The 19,042-nt window shown below is 52.6% G+C and overlaps 2 protein-coding genes across 2 annotated transcripts; one reads left to right on the forward strand and one right to left on the reverse strand.

Moving 5' to 3' along the window:
* Positions 1-970: 970 nt before the first annotated feature.
* P4HTM (prolyl 4-hydroxylase, transmembrane) lies at positions 971-18,877 on the forward strand. Its single transcript, XM_050904867.1, is given in 10 exon segments — positions 971-1,031; positions 1,034-1,236; positions 1,309-1,390; positions 10,766-10,956; positions 11,992-12,088; positions 14,157-14,319; positions 15,966-16,151; positions 16,572-16,662; positions 17,225-17,348; positions 18,654-18,877. Coding segments are annotated over 10 exon segments (1,422 nt in total).
* LOC127021772 (secreted frizzled-related protein 5-like) lies at positions 5,136-8,604 on the reverse strand. The gene is made up of 4 exons (XM_050905013.1): positions 8,279-8,604; positions 7,331-7,503; positions 6,338-6,427; positions 5,136-5,467 (listed from the first exon to the last, which is right to left on the reverse strand). Exons 1-4 carry the CDS (start codon positions 8,602-8,604, stop codon positions 5,136-5,138), a joined length of 921 nt encoding a protein of 306 aa, XP_050760970.1.
* Positions 18,878-19,042: the final 165 nt, after the last annotated feature.

Consider the following 19,042-nt stretch of genomic DNA (forward strand, 5'->3'; position numbering starts at 1 on the left):
CTTGAGAGGCGGGTGACGGGAAGGAAACAGGAGTTCTCAACGCCAAAAGACAAGGCCAGTTTTTTCCCCCTCTAATAGGTACACGGTCCTATTCGAGTCAGCAAGGTTACATGAATGTAGGTGAATAGAAGGCGGCTCAGGAGCCGTTAATTCTGAGGTACAAGTTTCCCTTTGGTGCATTACTGCTACAGATGTGGAATGTTTGCTCTCTTTTTTTTTTTTTTTCTTTTTGCACTCGTTTCCAGTTCCTGCGCCAGCGTGACGCCTCTCCATCCTTGCATCTGATACTCTTTTATTTCAGCTTCGCTTGTGTTAGTGCATTGGCTGCCTCATCTCTAATAGTCCTCAGGCTTCCCAGACTGTAACAAAAAAATTTTCTACTGATGACGTAAACTGCATGACTGCTGTTCTGCGCACTGGCAAATGCGCTGTGCCCGCGCGGGGACAGGGGCAGCAGGAGGTTTCTGTACTATAGTGTTGCACTCTAAATTTTAGACTTTTTAAGCAGGTGAAAAAATAGAACTTTATTTTTAAATGAGGCACTTGTTCTGGGAATTCCTTTCCTCCCCCCGGTCCGGTTCAGGTTGTGGGACGGTGTTGGTGGGGGGCTGCGGTGTACCCCTGACATGGGCTGGGGGGCGTCCACAAAGCTGCTGGCACCCCTCGCTTTTCTTCGCAGGCACTGGAGAGGGGCAGGGCCGGCGGAAACCGCCCGGGAGACGGTTGCCAGAGGTGTGCCCTCGGTTTATTTGAAATAAATTGTGACTTTCTAACTTCGGAGGTGTCCTGGCTCTTCTTGGGGGGCGGGAGAGGGCAGCGCCCGCCGCCACACCTGCTCCTTCCCGCCAGCGCCACGCCCCACCCCCTGGCCCCGCCCCCGCGGGCCGCTGGCCCCGCCCCGCGCCGACGTGACGCAGCACGCCGGGCGGTTGCCGGGGTGACGCGCGAGGCCTGGCGGGCCGGGGGCGCGATGGCGGCGGCGGCGGCGGCGGCGGCGGGGCGGGCGGAGGGTTCCCCGCTGCCCGGCCCGCCGGGGGCCGCCCGCGGCCCGTCTGCTCGCGGCCCTACTTCCTCGTCCTCATGGTCTTCGCCCACCTCTACGTCCTCAACGTGCTGGGGCTGCTGCTCTTCGTGCACCTCAGCGCCGGCGAGGCCGGCGGGCCGCCCGCCGCCGCCGCTCCCCCGCCGCCGCCGCCGCCGCCCGCCCGCGCCCTCCCGCGCCTCGAGGGCATCAAGGCAAGGCCGCGCCGGGGGGGGCTGGGACCGGGGCCGCGGCCGCGCTGCCGCTCACCGCTGCTCTCCCCGCAGGTGGGCCACACGCAGCGGGTGGAGCTGGTGCCCGGCAGGGTGCACGCCGTGCGCACCCTCAGCCTCAAGCCGCTCCTCTTCGGTGAGTACCGGCCCCGCCGCCTCCCCTCACCCCCCCGGCCTCCTCCCCGCCGGTAGGGCAGCGGCGGAGACCGGCCCGCGCTGCTGCCGCCGGTCCCCGGGCACGCCGGTAGCGGGCAGGATGCTCGGTGCTTCCCCTGGGGTGACGGCCCGGCTGTCGCTCGGTGGCGAGGCGGTGGGAACGGTGCCCGTGGGTGGCGGCAGGCAACGGCAGGCAGGTCTGGGAGGGTTCCGCCGCCCGCGCTGCCCTGCCGGCTTCCACCGCCGCTGCCCTCACGGCGGGGGGGGGGCACTGTCTGACACCCACCGCTGTCTTACACCCACTCGGGGGAAAATGACTTCTCGCGTGTTTGCAGCTCCTCCCTGTGCTACTTTTCCTTGGGGCTGCGTTAAAAAGAGCGTGATTTTAAGGTATTTTGATACAGTATTTGAAGAGGTTACTTGTTCTGCATGGCCCACTTGGAAGAATTTGGAAGATGAACCTTTCCAGGTTTTTCAGATTCCCCTTAAAATACCGTGAATAGACAGCAGGTCACTGCAGAGGACCTCAAAGAAGCTGCTCAGTATTAGGAAGGGACAAGAGATCCCCAAACTTTTGGTAATAAATGATGATAAAGCAATCTAGTGTTGGTGCTTCAGTGCTGAGGAAATGAGTAACAGGAGAGTTGACAGATTGAATGTCTTCCACCATTTTGCATCCTGTTCTAGATTTATCTTTATTTCTGGATGCTCTGATACACAACCACACAACATCCGTCTTTCAGATATTTTAAAACCTCCTTTACCTTCCTGTGATTTTTGCTGTGACTGGTAAAGTCTCATTAATTGAACTCTGTGTTCTGGAAATCCACTGAGAATATACAAATTAATTTTTTGGGACAGATGATTACAAAATTCCTGCTACTGCAGTCTCAGAGAAAACCTGTTGTCTCTGAAAAGATAGCGTTGAGAGTCTTTTAGATGCTTTCTCAATAATATAAAAAGAGGGTTTTTTTCTGATTCCAAGTAGATTATATACACTGAAAGCCTGGCCGTAAATCAGATAGGTTTCTTATTAAACTCCTTTAATGCAATAAGTATCTGGAAGAAATATACAAACTACTTTTGTCATTTCTACATATGTGGTACTCATGGTTTGCAAATTTCTGAGTGGATTTCTGTCTGACATTCAGTACACAGACACACCAACCTGGAACTGATACCCCACAGTGATCACAAAACTGATGTCATTACCAGAACCACTGTCTGGGGCAATCACTCTGGTTTTCACTCAGGAAAACTCCCGTTTCCACATTCTCTGCCCTACCAGTACCGCTTAAGTAAAAGAGTTGATCCTGGCCTGCGAGGAAGGTGCTGAAGTTGAGAAAAGGCAGGTTGGTCCTGGCAGCAGTAATCCCACAACTTTTAACTTGTCACTCCGGCACTTCCATCGGTTCCGAGGGAAGCTTTGCTCCCTGAGGATGGTATCGCAGACAGTGATGGACATTCAACATTTGAGATGCCACGCGAGTCTGTTCTCCTTTGTCCTCTGATAAGGAGTCCCTTATTTAGAAACTGCAAGTCGCAAGACAGCTCTTATCTCCCAGATGAACCTGCCAGGAGCCAGCTCTGACTTTAAAAGACTCCCAGAGACTTCTCTATCTGTGCAAACAGTACCAATCTAAATCAGCTGGTTTAAAAAAACTAATTTATTGCATCTCTGTTGTTTAAATTAGTGGAAGTGTGTATTTAACTTGGTTGTGTTAGACAAACCCAGAAGTCACTAGCAAAGAAGGACTCTTGAATTTCTGGGGATTTTACTTAACACAAGGTGTTGCGGCATGCGAGAGCCAATTTAAGGAAATAAGTGGCCGGTCTGTGATCTTTGCTTTCAGCAGAGCAGGCTGTAGTGGGACTACAGCAGCGGGCGGCTCGTTAATGATTTAATGTCAGCTCTGTGCTTTGGAGCCTGGCACTGGGCACCATAGGGGAACTTGTGGTTTGTTTTTTAAATGTGGGTAAGTCATCTGCATTGAACCCAAGCGTATTTCATGGAGCTATGAAAAATTCCCTGCCCTACTTTTTTCCCCCTCTGGCTATGAGACGTCATTTCTAAAGCTTGTAAGTCAGACCATCTGTGCACTTTTTGGTTAGGAAACACTCGTAATCAAATAATCCTGTTAATGAAAAACAAATATCAGACAAAGCCTTTTCAACCTTCAGAGCTTTTACATGTTCTGTTGTGTTTTCCAAACGCAGTCTGTTCAGAAGATACTGCCATTGCAGGGACCACCTGGCAGCAGATTCTGTGGATTGGGCGGCAGTTTGCAAGACAAGGCAGCGGGGAGGAATAAAAATAGGAAATCTCGCTGTGTTTTTCTTCTGAGCCTCAGGGAATAGAAGTAATCACTGCACAAATGTCAGAGCGCAGCTGAATTTCAGTGTGAGTGTCTAAGCGCTCAGCCCACACTAAATCTGAAGAGATCACATCATGGGTTGTTGGTGTGCTTCACGAGCACAGGGAGGCAATGTGTCTCCATCAGACCGGGTGGCTCTCTCCACAACCGAGACTGCAGGCATCATGAATAAGGCAGAACGCGTTTCTCCCAAAAGCAGCTTTTCCCCCTTATTTCCTTATTTCAGTCCCAAGTTTAAGCCAGTGTAGAAAACTTTCCACGGACAGTGCTTTGTTACGCAGTAGGAATCCGACTTCTTTCCTCATTTGGGGATTTGCTGGTTTTTGCTCTATGATCTGGAGTGTAGAACTATAGCTGTGTTTACCTCTGCAGGGAATTACAGTCCCTACTTACTCGGGTGAGAGAGTGAGCTGCAGAGAACTTGGTGAGACTGAGTTTTGCCACCTTTTCTGTCTTCCTTGCGTGCAGGTGGAAGGCCAGACAGCTGTGTAATGTTTCTCCCCCCCTCCCATGTCAGAACTGCAAGTAGCTCCTACTGTGCCGTGGTTGGGGCTCTCCTCTGAGTCCCAAGCAAAGCTGCTGTTGCACACCAAAGCAGAGGTTTAAACAGCTGATGTCCCGCTCCCGCTCTGCTCTTTCTTGAGGCTCTTGTGATATCTTGATATCTTCAGTAGTTCCCCAGTTACCAGAATCTTCTGATCCAAACTGAATTTCTGATGTTAAAAAATGGTTTTCCCTGTTATGCAGAAACCCTCAGCTGTCTTTGCTCTGTGCCTTTCCTGCTCTTTTCTTTCACCTGTAAGGGGCCGGCCACTGCCGAGGTGGGTTCCTCTCCCCTTTAATTTACCTCGGACTGTTCAAGAGTAAAGTATTTGCTCCGTTACACAAAAAGCATCACTTAGCAGTCAGGGAGACTTTCGTGTAATCTCTCTGGACAGAAAGCAAGCAGGCACTTGGACAGCGTCAATGTCTCAGGGTCAAATAATGAAGCTGAAATGGCTATCAACTTTGATGATGAGAACTAGAAGGAACTGTTACTAAAGGTCTCTTCTAGTTTGTGCTCGCCTGCAGAGTTCAGTTCAGTTTTGTTGTGATGTTGGATCCTACACAAAGCCATCCATCGCAAGTCCTGGATCTGCAGAGTCTTGCAAGAGGAATGTGTTAAATCTGCATCCTTAAGCTCTGTCTCAGTAAAACTGGGATCTGTAGTGAGGCCCTATCTGTGAACTATGACTGCTTTGAATCACCTAAAAATACTGACTGTACATCTCCAAAACACCAACTGCCAGAGAAAGGAGTTTTCTAGCCATAGGGAAGGGAGCAGTTTCTTATTGTTGGAATTGAGATTTTTCAGACCTTCCGGCCAGCCTGTTCAGGGCAGCGGTGATGTTTCCACCTCCGCACTGCCTGGTGCAGGTTCCTGTTCTTCTGCCAGGCGTAGGCCTTGTTCACCACCACTTTGTCACTCTGTACTTCACCACTCACAACGAAGACCCCTGCGTGAGTGCCTCTCATGATGTTGTGGACACAAGTAGCATCTATATCCAGCCACTGTTGGAGCGTGGTGGGGATTTCGGTTCTGAGGAGCGGGCCATGCTTCAGTACCTCCACCCTGGAGGGGTCCAGGTCGAAGTCTGAGATGGTAGTGGTCATGTTCTTCCTCAGGATTCGGATTTTCACTGCTGCGGGGGTTGGAAAAAGAGCTGTTAGTTCTGTTTACTTTTCATAGCTCTTACCTACTTAAACACACAGCCAATGGAAGGCTTTCTTGCTGTTTCTGTAATGTGGTGACACATCCATCCAAGCTCTCGTAATTGCAGTGAACTTGTAAAAGTTCTCATTTGAGGTTAGTTTCCACTACTGAACACCGTTCTTCTCACTCTGCTTTCCTCATGAGAGTGGTGAAGGCATATCAGCACCGCTGTATGGGCAGAAACCCTGTAGGAAGCAGGGGCACAAGCAAGTGGATGCATCAAAGTCCTGATCTTGTGCAATTACTTTACTTTTCTCTGAGCTGGGATTTCAGAAGGTGACATGACTGCCAGCTGCCCAGGATTTTTAACTTTTTTTTTTTCCCCCATGAAGGTTGTGCGCCTGAATTCAGGACAGTATCTTGAAAACTTCCTTCCAGCTGATTGAGCAGAGCCAGTGCTGCCACTTGCTTGGGCTAGGAGAGGGAGAGTCACATTACTAGAATAATGGTATTGAAGTTTGAAATAGCTAACGTGGAGTTTGCTAAAGGTTTTTATGGGCATTGATTGAAATGTTGGTCTCCAAGGGAAAACCAGAGTAGTGCTTGTATTTAGCAGCCACAGACCAAAACCAAATCAGAACACACAGAAATAAAAGCAGGTCTTCACCTTTGGTGCTGCATGGAGCTGGGCCCTCCTGCTACCTGACAGGTAAGTTGGGACCTGAAAATCCCTGGGATCTGCTGTAAAAGCTGCAGTTCCTCTAAGTCAGTTTGTTATGGCAAAGCCATTTTCTGTCCATGGCACTACTTGGCTGCAGGGGGGAATGGCAGCAACTGAGAGGAAGAGGGGGATACTCACCAAAATCATTGGCGCAGAGATTTTCCAGGATCTCCCTGGCAGTGCTGGCCTCCTCAAGCTCGCAGTCCTTGCAGCTGGCTCGGGGCACTGCTGCAACAGAAACTTGGTTATAACACCCTTGTCAAGCTTCACTGGAAAAGGCATAATGAAATTTTGAGATCTGCGAGTGGTGGCTTGCTGTTTCCGAGTGGTGCTTCCTCCCGAGCGACCCGGTCCCTGGAGAGACAGCGCAGACTGCCAGGGTGGGAAATGTTAAGCTCTCCTTTCTGCGGCTGGGGCAGACGTTGCTTGTTGTGCTTTGTTTAGGCTTGTGTGTGTTGCTGCATGTTAAAGCAGCAGTGAAAATACTTAATGAAGATCTCCTAGTTTGGATGAAACAGTAAAGTCATTGGTATGGCCAGACTCCATCCAGTGATGCTGAAATGAGGCATCTGTTCTCCCCTTAACTGCTCTTGAATCTCCCCCAGTGTTGATCAGTATCTGGGTGTTTAATTTAATCTTTCAGTCTTAAAGATTTTTTTCTCATGTAACTCATGTCTGCAGAGGCTCATGCCCCTTTGTGGTGTTTCCTAATGTTTAAAGAGAAGGCTTGCAAAACATTTCTTTTTGCATGTTTTTAAACCCTGGACACAGCTGAAAGATCAGGGCTGCAGCTCCTTAGCTCCGCTGGAAGCACATCTCGCCGCCTGGAGCCTGCACACCACGAGCTCTCATGCTGTGCCTGGGCGTTAGGCTTTTCTAGCAATTCCTTCCCCCTGCCCCGAACCCTGCGTGGTCTGATGGCACCCAGGGAGCTAATGAATACAGTAGAGAGAGGAACAAGCTGCAGTCAACATTACGCTAATTTTCTAGGCACAGTGGAGTTCCCACCCACTATATTTTAAAATATAACTTAAAACCAGAAATATTAGGAATAGAAACAAGGCATAGGCCCATCCTTTTGAGCTTTCAGTGTTGCATATGGGAAAACATGAGGAAAAAAAAAAAACTTACTTCTTCTGCTCGAGGAATTTTCATCTGTGGAGACTGCTGCGATGCACAGTTCATGATCGGCAGGAAACTTGCTGCAGTTCAGGATTTCGGGCCAGGGGTAGCCGTAACAAGCCATGACGGGTGCGCAACTTCTCTTGACGGCTTCGCACAGGCTGCGGCAGGGGTAGATGAGCCTGGGGAGGGGATGGGGATTGCCGCACCTCTGGACTCCTTCTGGCAGCCGGCTCAGGGTCGAGCCCTGGCACCACGCTGCTGCCATACAGGGCTGTGTTGCACACTGTAGCGCTAGCAGAGCTATTTTGGGGTCTCTGATGTCTTTTGAACATTCATGCCCAGGAAGCAAACAACGAATTTCTGAGGACATGAGGGATGAGGGATGAGGCTGTTCGATACAGGCTGCTGCCAGAAGCCCTTCCCGCCCCGGGATCTTCTCTAGTTATGCAAAGTCTGCATACCTTTACAGGTGCCTAATTAGATACCCAATTTCCTTAGCAGCTCTATACTTTGACGGCTGCACCTCAAAACTGAGGATTTCTCTCTGCTGCTGGCACTGTCGGGCTGAGAAACCCCCTACGTGTTCGGGGCAGGAGCCAGGGGCGGGGGACTGCAGGGGAGGTGGGAGGTGAAGCCAGTGGGTGCCAGCAGCTACTGCGGTGTGCGAGGGGGGCAGCCGGGGGAGATGGCAGCGGCGCCTGGGGTGGGAGAGCAGGAAAATCCAGAGGAGGGAACATAATGTTTCTGCTCCTGTGAGATGAAATGCTCATGTTTCACTTTCAGAGGGAAGGTCCCTGCTGGGTAATCCAATTGCCCCTTGCCGAGACGGGCAGCACGGCTTCCTCGGGACTGCGCTGATTGCATTGCACGCGTTTTCTCTCGGGAGGCAAATGCAGTTGCGCTCTTGGGGAGTGTTCCTTGCTACAGCTGAAATAACTTGTAAAAACATCTTACCTGTCCAAGCAGATTGGTGCAAAGAGGGAGCAGAGGAAAATCCTAGCGTCTGGGTGGCACTCCCTGGCCAGCAAGGGCAGCCAGCTGGAAGACTGCTGGATCACTTCTGGCATGGTCTCGTGCTCCAGTAGGTTGGGAATCCTCATCTCGGAGTAGCCAATATCATAGCACAAGGCCATGCGGTGTGGAATGGCCGTGCAGCTGGAGGATCTCCTCAGGTAGCTCGCCCAGGCTCCTGGAGAGCCCCAGAGCAGCAGGCACACCAGGAGACCCAGCAGCCATGGGCCGCCCGACCTTGAGGGGTGCCTGCGGTGGGCCGTGAGCATGCTCGGAGCGAGCTGGGAGCGCGCGAACGGGCGGCACACCCCGGACTGAGCTGCTCCCGACTGTAGGACGCCTTTTATAGCCTATGAGCCACCTCTCTGTCAATCCATCCTCATTAAGTGCGGCCCTTTCAGAGCCCTCATGGGGAAGACAATGCTCCAATTTTCGTTTGCCAGCAGCCCCGATTGTTTGGATTTTAGCAGGGGTTTGGCTTAGATCAGCAGGTGTGGAAATGAGGGCAGTTGGGGAGGGATGAATGACTTGGCCCATGTGTCTTGGGGCTCTTTCAGCCAAGATTGAATCTCTGTTTGACACCAGTGCTCCAACCCATCCCCTTTCTCTTGCTCCAGGATTAGTCATTATTTCATAAACCCCAATGTTTTCCTCTCTTTTGTTTTTTGTAAAAGCAATCAAGTGTTGCTCAAAGTCAATTAGGAGGCATTTGTTTAGCTGGATCTATTGTTGAGCAGGCAGGGAGATAGGATGGTCTCACAGCCAGAAGTTAACCGTTTCGGAGAGCTGAGGGTAGAGAGGAACTAATTTGCAGCTCTGGAGCCAGGTTGTTTGCAGATGGGATTGCCAGCGCTTAGCTGGAAACCCCCTCACCTTGCAACCTGCGTGACAGAGCACGCTTTCCGGTTAACAGAATTTTTACTTCATTATGAAATCCTGTTACTACCGCTGAAGAGCGGAATTGTCCTTCCTCCAGCACATAATTAAGACTCCAGAAGCCATCGTTATTATAGCCCAGTTTGGGGAACTGGAAATACTGGGGGCGTTGCTTGCCAGCGCACACGGTTCATTCGGACCTGGTGCCGTGCCATGAGGTTCAAACCAGCCAGCGGAAGCTCCAGCTCTGAAGCATCCTCTGGCACAAGGACCCTGCGCTGCCTGTGGCGGAAATTGTTTCCTCGGAGGGTGTTATGGATACAGCCGGCTGCATTGTGTTTCTGGGGCTTCCCAGGAACATCTCATTTTCCACAGGGCTAGTTCTGGTCTGTACTTAGCAAGAAGCCAACTGCTTATTGACAGTTTGAGCTGATAGGGTTGATTTAAGGTCATGGAAGTAATTAACGTTTTTTTTTCCCCCCTTTGAGGATTGCTGCTGTAGTGGAGATATGATGTGCCCTTGGCACATACCTGCAGGAGCTCTAGGGGGCTGCAATTTGGAGAGCAGGACCGTGGGCCTAGGAGCACTTAAACCCATCCTGCTTTGGTGGTTTTTCTTTTCTTCTTCAAAAGTCTCAGCAGCTGGTAACAAGATCGCCGTAGCAGTGACAGACATCAGCCAGAAGGATCTCCTCAGCTTGCTGGGCCACAGTGTAACTGTGCTGTGGAATGGGACCTTGCCAGTGCTTTGCAAGTGTGTGCCCAGTGCACCATGCAGCTAGAAATCTTTTAGCCTCATAGTCATCGGTGGATTTCTCTGCATTTAAATTTGCTTGGTATCCTGGTATTGCCTGATTGCTGCTGGTGTCGTGCTGCAAAGGAAAGCTGGTGATACCGGGATGCTACCTGGGTATGGAGCGTGGCATCCGCCATGTGCAGTGTCTTCCCCTTTAATACTGCATTTGAAAACCATTTTTAGTGGGGGATCAAGGGAATGAGTGGGAATAAGTTTGGAAGTTGTCTCCTTGCTGTTTGAGTTTCATAGTAGAGCACTGTGCCAGCTTCCCCTGAAAGGCGTTTGGTTTTGTGCAAAGTGCCGCCCTCTCCATGTGAGAGCAAGGAAGCCTGAAACCCTGGCCATCACCACTGCCCACCATAAAGATTTTTGGCCTCCCTTCCTGTAGAGCAGCAGTTCCCAGACTGTGATCCACATGTCACCTTTGAAGTGATAATATGCAATGATATGCACGTGTTTGTTCACTCCTTTGTCCGTTGTGGTATCTGTGAGAGAGTTTAAGGGCTTGACCCCTGGATCCAAACATTTAGGAACTGCTGCTGTAAAAATACCCGCCTCCAGCAGCTCAGGTGTGTGGTGTATGCTCTTTGAGAGCTCTTCTGGTAGAAGGGTGGATGTGTTTGAATGTCCCAAACCTAGGCAGTTCCTAAATTCCCCCCACACCTCTTTTTTTTTTTCTTCTGAGTGACCTGCCATCAGTATGGGGTCCTAGTGTCACAGATCCTCAGTCTCTGTTGCTGCTCACACTTCTGCTGCAGAAATTCCCGACTTCCTGACAGAGGAGGAGTGCAAGCTCATTGTCCATCTGGCACAGCTGAAGGGGCTGCAGAAGAGCCAGATCCTACCAACGGATGACTATGAGGAAGCCATGGAAATGATAGAAATCAGCCAGATGGACATTTTCAATCTGCTGGACCACAATCAGGATGGGCAGCTGCAGCTCAAAGAGGTAGAGTGCGGGACAGACCGGGGGAGGTTTGCTGGGGGACCCTCTGGCAGGTCCCCTCCTCAGATGGTCTCTTGATTACTCATGTGCTTGGGTAGGGCCAGATCCCAGTATGTACCGATAAGTATTTGCTTAATTTTATGTCTCCAGACTTGTGCTGGCCTTCAGCATGGAAGTTTCTGGGGGAACGTGCAGCAGTTGTTATGCTGCTGGGAGGTAGCAACAGTCCTTGGCAGGAGATGTGTTTTGAATATGCTGGGTAAAATGTTCCTTGTGCTGTGGGTTTCCCCTTGCTAGGTGTGCTGGGGAAGTGAGTTTGTAGCATAGGCACTGCTTTGTGCAGCCTGTGGGGAGCTGACTGTGCTAATTGACGAGACACCAGCAAAGCCACCCCTATTAATGACCCTGGAGGGGGATAATGAGCACCCTTGTCCACAGCTCTTCAGCACCCTTGCCCTGTATGGCAGGGTGCATCAGGGCAGGCGCTGGCAGTTCAAGGATGTCCCTTCCCAGGCTCCCGTTTCAGGTGGGGCTGGGGGTGTGTACTGTCCTGTGGGCAGCAAGCGTTGTGGAATATGGGGAACTGCGCCAGCGACAGCCCAGGGCAGGGCTCCTTTCTCTGGAGGTCCAAGCCTGCTGAGAGCTCTCCAGGATACTGCATCTCTCTGTCTGCGTGTAAAGGAAGTGTTTTGTTCCAAGCCCTTATCTTGGACAAGTAAAAGCATTCGCTTTTATCATCAATAGCTTTACTTTCCTTCAAGAGAAAGAGCTGCGTCCCCTCCACTTCAGGACTGGTTAACCGAGTCCCAGCAGTCATTTGCCATGACCTAAACTGGAAATAACAGCACTCATCAGCCACACACTGTGTGTGGCTGCCAGATGATTCTCACTGCAGTCTTCTTTCTGCAGATATGTGCTGACGCCTGGCTGGCCGATGCGCTTGTAGAGGAGAGCCTGCCAGGCCTCAAGCAGGGAATCCGTAGGGTTTCGGTAGTACAAGAAACCAGTGCCCGGTGTTGATCCATTTATGAATTTCAGGTGTTGACCCACACCCGGCTTGGGAACGGCAGGTGGATGACCCCCGAAAACATCCGGGAGATGTACACTGCAGTCAAGGCTGATCCTGATGGGAATGGTAAGAGCAGCTCCATGGGAACCCCTTCGCCTTCAGCACACTGGACGCCTCACACAGCCTTGTGAGGCAGAGCAAGAGCTGTGTCCCTGTCCGGGCCTGTTTCTCTAGCTGTGTTCTTCAAAGGAAAATAACACTGCTTTAGAGACCTTCGTAGAAAAGGAAAATCGGTGTAAACCTCTCATCGCAGCACTCCTGCCCCTTCATCACCAGTCTAGCAGCAGACTAGTTCCACTGCCTGGGCTTGGATCTTGCAGAAGCAGGACCAGAACACAACTCTGCACTCCCTCTCCCCTGTCAGACCTGCCTTGGTTCGTGCCCTGCTGTAACAGGACCTTCAGGGTGCACTTTTGCTTCCGTGGTCTGAGAAACCGCTCCGGCTCTGACTATGTAGCTCTTGTTACCTGGGCATGTTTTAAGGTGCACCCTCCACTCCCCCACCCTGTTTTCAGGGAGACTTCTGCAGCAGGCTGGGAGCCCTGCATCACTGGCAGGGGAGGGCAGAATAAGTGGAAGTGAGGGTGGTCTTGTTGGTCAGCCTTTGTTGCTGTCCCCCCTCTCTGCCGCTGCAAACTCTCTGTATTCCATGAGGCTGCTTCTGCCCCTCCTGCCCCTGGTCTCCCAAGGGCTCCCGCTGGTCTGGACATGCGCTCTAACCTCTGCTGCTCTAATTAGAGTGGCCTCAATTAAGCAACTCTCCATTTCCTAATCAAATTAAGTGAACACACAGGCTCTGCATGCTCTCTTCCAGTGACCTGGCATTGAGAGCTGCCCAGGAGGAGCTCGTTTGGAGTTGAAGCAGTACCCCTGTGAATGCCTAAATATCTGGAGGGCACCCCATGCCCTGCTCCTCTGGGCTGGTGGCATTCTTGGCAGGGTTAGGTGCGTATGACTGAGTCCTCAGTGCCTTCTCCACTGTTCCGGACATTAACAAATGAAAGGTCCTGTTAAAGTGCTCTTGGCAGGACCTTGCTTCCAGAGGGCTGCTTCCCTCCGTTGTTAGATTGGTACGTGACACTGAGAGACCAGGTCACAACCTGGATGTGGCACTGCGTCATCAAAGACCACGTGGAGTAAGGGGAAGTGGGGACAGGGAGACACTAGAAATAATAATGGTGTGGATAATTTGGTCATGACCACTGGCACCTGAGGAACCGTCCCAGGCTGACCCTGGTGGCTGGCTCTTCCTCCTGCCGGAGGGTGCTGCGTGCCCGGGGAGCAGCACTGGGTTTGCTGCCTGAGCGAGCTCCGCTCGCAGGCCGTGATGCATGCTGGCTGCCGGGCAGCACACTGCAGCGCTCCGCACGCTCTGGTCCCAGGGACCTGATCCCCAGTGCAGGGTTTCCTTCTTCAGAAGGGGGAAACAACAAATGTGAGGATTTTTCTGAAGCCGACAAAGGCAGAAGTCCATCCCGTGAGTGCAAACAAGAAATACCTGTTTTAGTAGAAACCACTTTTACCTCTCACTTTTCTGTTATTTCTACTTACGCAAGATCATACTCTGTTGTATTTCTCACTCATGTTTTGCAATTACACAAATGCAGAAGAATGTACCGCTTGTTTTGGGTTTGGCTTTTTTAAATTACCATGCAAGGTCTTGTAGAAAATGCGGTCTGAGGTGTCCCACTCTGCTCCTAAACGTGTCTAAATATCTAAGTAACAAGCCCCAAGGCATCAGGTGGCGCAGGCTTTTTAGCTGTGGCATTGCATATGTTAGAACTGCAGTGGCTATTTCTCTCTTTTGATGGATTGGTTTCTGTGTTTTAGGAGCTTTTTAAAGTTCAAAATGGCATGTTGCCTGTCCCAGTGCTGACCCTGCACGGCAGCTAACAGTTCACTTTTGCAGGTTGCTGTATGCCCTCTACTCCGCTGAAGGCGAGAGCATTGCTGGGGCCTGTAATCCTGCGTGTACGGGGTGCAGCCCATGGTGGGCACAGTGGCGGACCCTGAGTGGGGTTTGTTTGAGGAAGGCAATTTCTGCAGTGCCCTCAGCTGGTGCTTTCTCCAAGTACAGGACGCCAAGAACTATGACCTGCGCCGGAGTCAGCCAGCTTTTCCTCTTTTCCCCTAGGTGTGCTGAGCTTGGAGGAGTTCAAACAATTGAATATCCGTGATTTCCACAAGTACATGGGAAGCCAGAAAGTGAAGATGAGTGACTTGGTGCGCAACAGCCAGCACACCTGGCTGTACCAGGGCGAGGGGGCACACCAGGTCATGAGAGCCATACGGCAAAGGTAAGGGCCAGGCAGCCACGGGGCAGTTGGGTTTGTGTGGGCACGAGGACCACCTGTGCTGGGAGAGGCAGTGGCAGACTTGCTAATATTCACACTTCCTAATTGCGTGAAAGTCTTTGGAGTATAAAGAGCAATGAACACAGACAAGAAATGGGGAGAGGAGGTTTTCATTAGAACAAGAATTTGTATTGTCCCGTGGAAAAGGAAAAAGAAAAATCAAACCTTTCAGCATCTCCATTCACTTTTGGGAACAGCCCTATAAAACCAAGAAGACTTGGCATTATATGAAATAATTCATTCTAATTAGTAAATGAGCTTACTGGGAGAAACTGCCCGTTTCCAATGCTGTCTGGGTGCCAGTAGTTACTGTCATTTGCTTTAGTTACTCATGCATTTCACTGAAATCTGTCTTAGCTGTTCAGAGCTGACTTTTTAACAAGCACGACTTCACCTCAAGTAAGCCGAGTTAGTTTAATCCTCCGAGCACACGTATTGCAGGGCAGCTCACGTCAGACGGGAGAACCTCTTACCCTTCCCTTCATCTCAGATTTGGTACTGGGAAGCGTTGAAACCCAGCACGCAGGCCAAATCGTTTAGCCGTGGTGAGTTTCAGATAACTGGCTGGAGACTCTCTTGTTCTTGTGGTGCTGGTCCTCGCCCAGAACATGGGTGGGTAAAATCTGTCCCGAGGCTTGAAAACGGCTGTTGGCCACTCCTTTTCTTCAGTGCATTCCAGCGGGAGAATGGGGTCGCATATTGCCTTGATTAGAGCAGACTGTGACTGCCACCTTCTCCGTGCCAGCTAGCCAGCGCACACAGGCATCAGCATACTGCTTTTACACTCTTCGGTTGGCCACTGTTATGAGGACGTGAAGACATAGCGCTGAAGGAGGCTGTTAGTCCTCCCCGGGACCATGGTCCGGGGACCATGAGAGCTGATGTCCAGCTCCCTGGAGGGGCTTTGCCATCCTGCCTGGGTGCCATCTTCCCCTTGCACCTGCCCCGAGGGCTTCACCGGTCTGGATTCTCAGAGCTCTGAGTGTTCTTTGGCAGGTCTCAAGACGTACCTGCTTGCCTTGGGGATGATCTCAGATGTAGCAGCGGAAAAATCCCAGAGCAGGAGGGCTCCGGTCTCCTTGATCACTTCCAGTGCCCCTCTGCCCTGGGGGGAGGCTGCTGAAAAGGCAACAGGGAAAGGTGAGTTAGGTGACAAGAATATTCCTAGAGCTAGTCTCTCATTCACTCTAAGCAGGGGCCCTGTGCTTTGCTAACTGTCCCCGAGGTCTGTAGGTGGTGTGCAGGAGTCCAGAGAAGCGATGAGATGGCACATGAAGGCTCCAGGGACACACACAGAAGGGATGTTGCTGAGCAAGCAAAGTCTTCCTGAGAGCAGTCCTGCTGGAGATGCACCCTTCGGTTTTGGGTTTTTTATTAACCTTGACAAGGACTTGCTGAGCTGATGCTGATGGTCCAACAGATCTGTAAGGACCTAGTTATGTCTTGGCATGCTTGCTGCAGCCCATCCGTCTCTCCGGTCTGTTGGGGAAGGGGGTTATCTTTCTCTGGATTTTTTCGCTGCTTGGGAGTAGTGGCCGACCGGGGTGATGGTGCTTTCCCCTCACGTGTTCTTCTCTCCTCTTCCCCAGGGTAATGCGCCTGACTCGCTTGCCCCCTGAGATTGTGGAGCACAGCGAGCCCCTCCAGGTTGTGCGGTACGACCAAGGAGGGCACTACCATGCCCACATGGACAGTGGCCCCGTCTTCCCCGAGACCGCCTGCAGCCACACGAAGCTGGTCGCCAATGAAAGCGCTCCCTTTGAGACCTCCTGCCGGTAAGGTCTGCCTTGGCACAACCTGGACCGCGTTAGAGAAGAGGTGTGGAGACCGGTTTCGCCTCGCCTCGCGTGCTGCTCGGTGCTCAGGTTGTGGGCTTGCAAACCAGCTCTGGAGATCGCTGGCATGAAGGGGGAGGTGGGCGAATCCTGTGGGTCCACACGAGGAGGGCAGAGTGGTTCTGCAGAGCTGCTGGGCCATCCCCACCAGAGGCTAGAAACACACCCTCACCGTTGCGGGTGGGGATTTTCTTTGTTGTCCTTGTCTTGTCCTTGGAGAAAAGCTGATGATGTAAATCACGTATCTTGTGATGTCTTGGAGGAACCGCTGTATGTGTGGTGCAGGGGCAGGGTACGGACAGCCCCTGCGCATCTCCTCCTGTTCCAGTTGTGTCCCCTGACAGCCGCTCTGTCTTGCAGGTATGTGACGGTGCTGTTCTACCTGAACAATGTGACTGGGGGAGGCGAAACAGTCTTTCCTATAGCTGATAACAGGACGTATGAAGAGATGGTAAATGAATTTTGCCTACGTGTTACCCCTGGGGATTTTGAGTCCCTCTTTGAATGTCTTTATTCACTGTGGCTGCAGAAGGGGCTGGTGCATGAGGTTGGTGGACGTTAGCCTTCGTAGCTAGAGCATGGGGAAGCTGTGCCTCGCTTACGGTCTTTTCCCTGTGAGGTCAAGGGAAGAGGCGCAGGGCTTTGACAGCTGCAGCTCTCCCCGCTCAGAGGCGCGAGGGGCGGTCTTGGCCTTGCTGCCGTAACACAGGTCCCGCTCGCTTCTGTCTGGGCAGGTTTCCTCAGACTAAGTCTTGGCAGGTATGTTGTGCTCTTGTCAGGCAATGTGTTAAGGAATGGGTGGCTGCTCAGAAACAGGTTATGGATCTCCAGGGGACTGAAACTAGCTGCTCCGGGTGGGTTGTGAAAGCCCTGTCCTGCCCAGCGTCAGCCTTGAGCTGTCCCTGTGGGGCGTTCAGGCAAAGGGCAGGATGATGGCTGGCAGCAGAGGCAGCGCAGTGCGTGTGCTTCGTTCCAGCCCTGTTTGCGACACCTTCTCTGTGGTTTCTTGCCAGTCTTTGATCCAGAACGACGTTGACCTGCGAGATACTCGGAAAAACTGCGACAAGGGCAATTTGCGAGTGAAACCTCAGCAAGGCACTGCTGTCTTCTGGTACAACTACCTGTCAGACGGAGAAGGTACGGGCTCATTTCAAGACTCAGCTCTTGGGAGGGGTAGGGCTGCAGGAGGTGACAGCTGTCTTCTTGTGGTGGCTGGGAGCTCAGAAGAGAGCCAAAGGGTGGTAGCTGCCTGCTAGTGGGAACTGTAGAGTCTACTTGGCACCCGCTGGGTAGGAGCTTCCTGACTCTGAAAGGCCTTTGTTTACAGGCAGTAGGTCAGTGGCTCCTGATGTCTTTAGGGGACGGGACTAGCTAGCAAACAAAGACCTTGGCTGCACTAGCCATCGCCAGCTGCCTCCCATCCCGCTGTGCGAGCTGAAACTCCTGCTGGAACTTGGTCTGCAATTCAAAATGCTTCACTGATGTGGTGTTGCCCAAAGGGGTGGGGAGGGGAGGTAGACAAAGGCACGGCCATCAGCTCTGCAGCACAGGGAGGCATGGTCTGCCCCGTGCGAAGGCTCTGCCGTGCTTGGGGCCAACTCCTGCTTTATAGCTCAGCCGCAGCCTGATGATATGTGTCCTTGGGGCTGTTTTTTTCACGAAGCACAGCGCGGTTTTCCCTGACAGCCAGGCTGGGGGATTGACATGAATCTTCCAGGCTGCTGGTGAGTATGACTCCAGAGTGTTTTGATGGCAGATTTTGAGCAGTGGTGGGAGGAAGGAGTACAGCATCCCAGGTCCCCTGGGAGCAGCCCATATTTCCATCTGTAGAAAATCCACAGAGGAGGTCACAAGACCAGCGTTTGGGCTGTTGGATGATAATATCAAGACCATCACTCTCCTGTAAGAAGAGCCCTGTTGTGTTTTTATGAGCAAATTGTTCCTAAATGGAAGGCGGCTGCTGATGCAAGTCTGCCACAGAAAAAGCATAGGACCTCTGTAAAGAGAGGATCATTTAGAACTGCTGAAATGCAATCTCTGATATGGCCGTGAGCCTCTGACTTCCACGGGCCTTTGAGCGGCAGCACCCATTTCTTCCATGCCAGCCTCCCCTGTTGGGAAGAGTTGAGAAAAACGGCAGCTGTGATGTAGAAGGCGAGAGCCCCTTGTGCTGAGGGGAGACACGGAGGCAACGAGCATCTTGCACTCAGGGAGCCTGCCCTGGTGAACTCCTCGTAGGTGCTAGGGTGGGGTAGCACTAAGACAGAGGGGTGCCAGGAGGAGCCAACTCCTGTAAGATGTATCTGAGCTGATACTAGCAGGCGCTGCGGGCAGGAGAGCTGCTGTCAGCGTTCGCTGGCCGTGCCTCCCTGTGTAGTCCCGGCTGCGCCTGCCTGTGCCGCAGCACTCCTTGCCACCTCTTAACAGGACTTTGCTCCGCAGGCTGGGTGGGGGAGCTGGACGACTTCGCCCTGCACGGGGGCTGCCTGGTCACCCAAGGCACCAAGTGGATTGCCAACAACTGGATCAACGTGGACCCCAACCGCCGGCGGCAGCTGCAGTTCCAGCAGGAGATGGAGCGCTACGCGGGGGCCGGGGCCGGGGCTGGAGCCCCGGGCGAGTGGACAGTGGACAAAGCCTACAGCGGGGTGCACCTGGAGCTGTAGGGCCGGGGCCGGGGGCCGGCGCGGGGCGGGGCCGGGGCGGGGCGGTGGGCCCGGCCGCGCGCACGTGGCCTTTTCCCGCGCTGGGCCGGGGCGGGGGCGGGGCCGTGTCGCGCGCCAATAAAGCGTGGAGAGACGGGCCCCGCCTCCGCGTGCTCTGGGGGCGGG

The sequence above is a fragment of the Gymnogyps californianus genome, chromosome 13 (genome assembly GCF_018139145.2).
Source record: "Gymnogyps californianus isolate 813 chromosome 13, ASM1813914v2, whole genome shotgun sequence".
Lineage (NCBI taxonomy): Eukaryota > Metazoa > Chordata > Aves > Accipitriformes > Cathartidae > Gymnogyps > Gymnogyps californianus.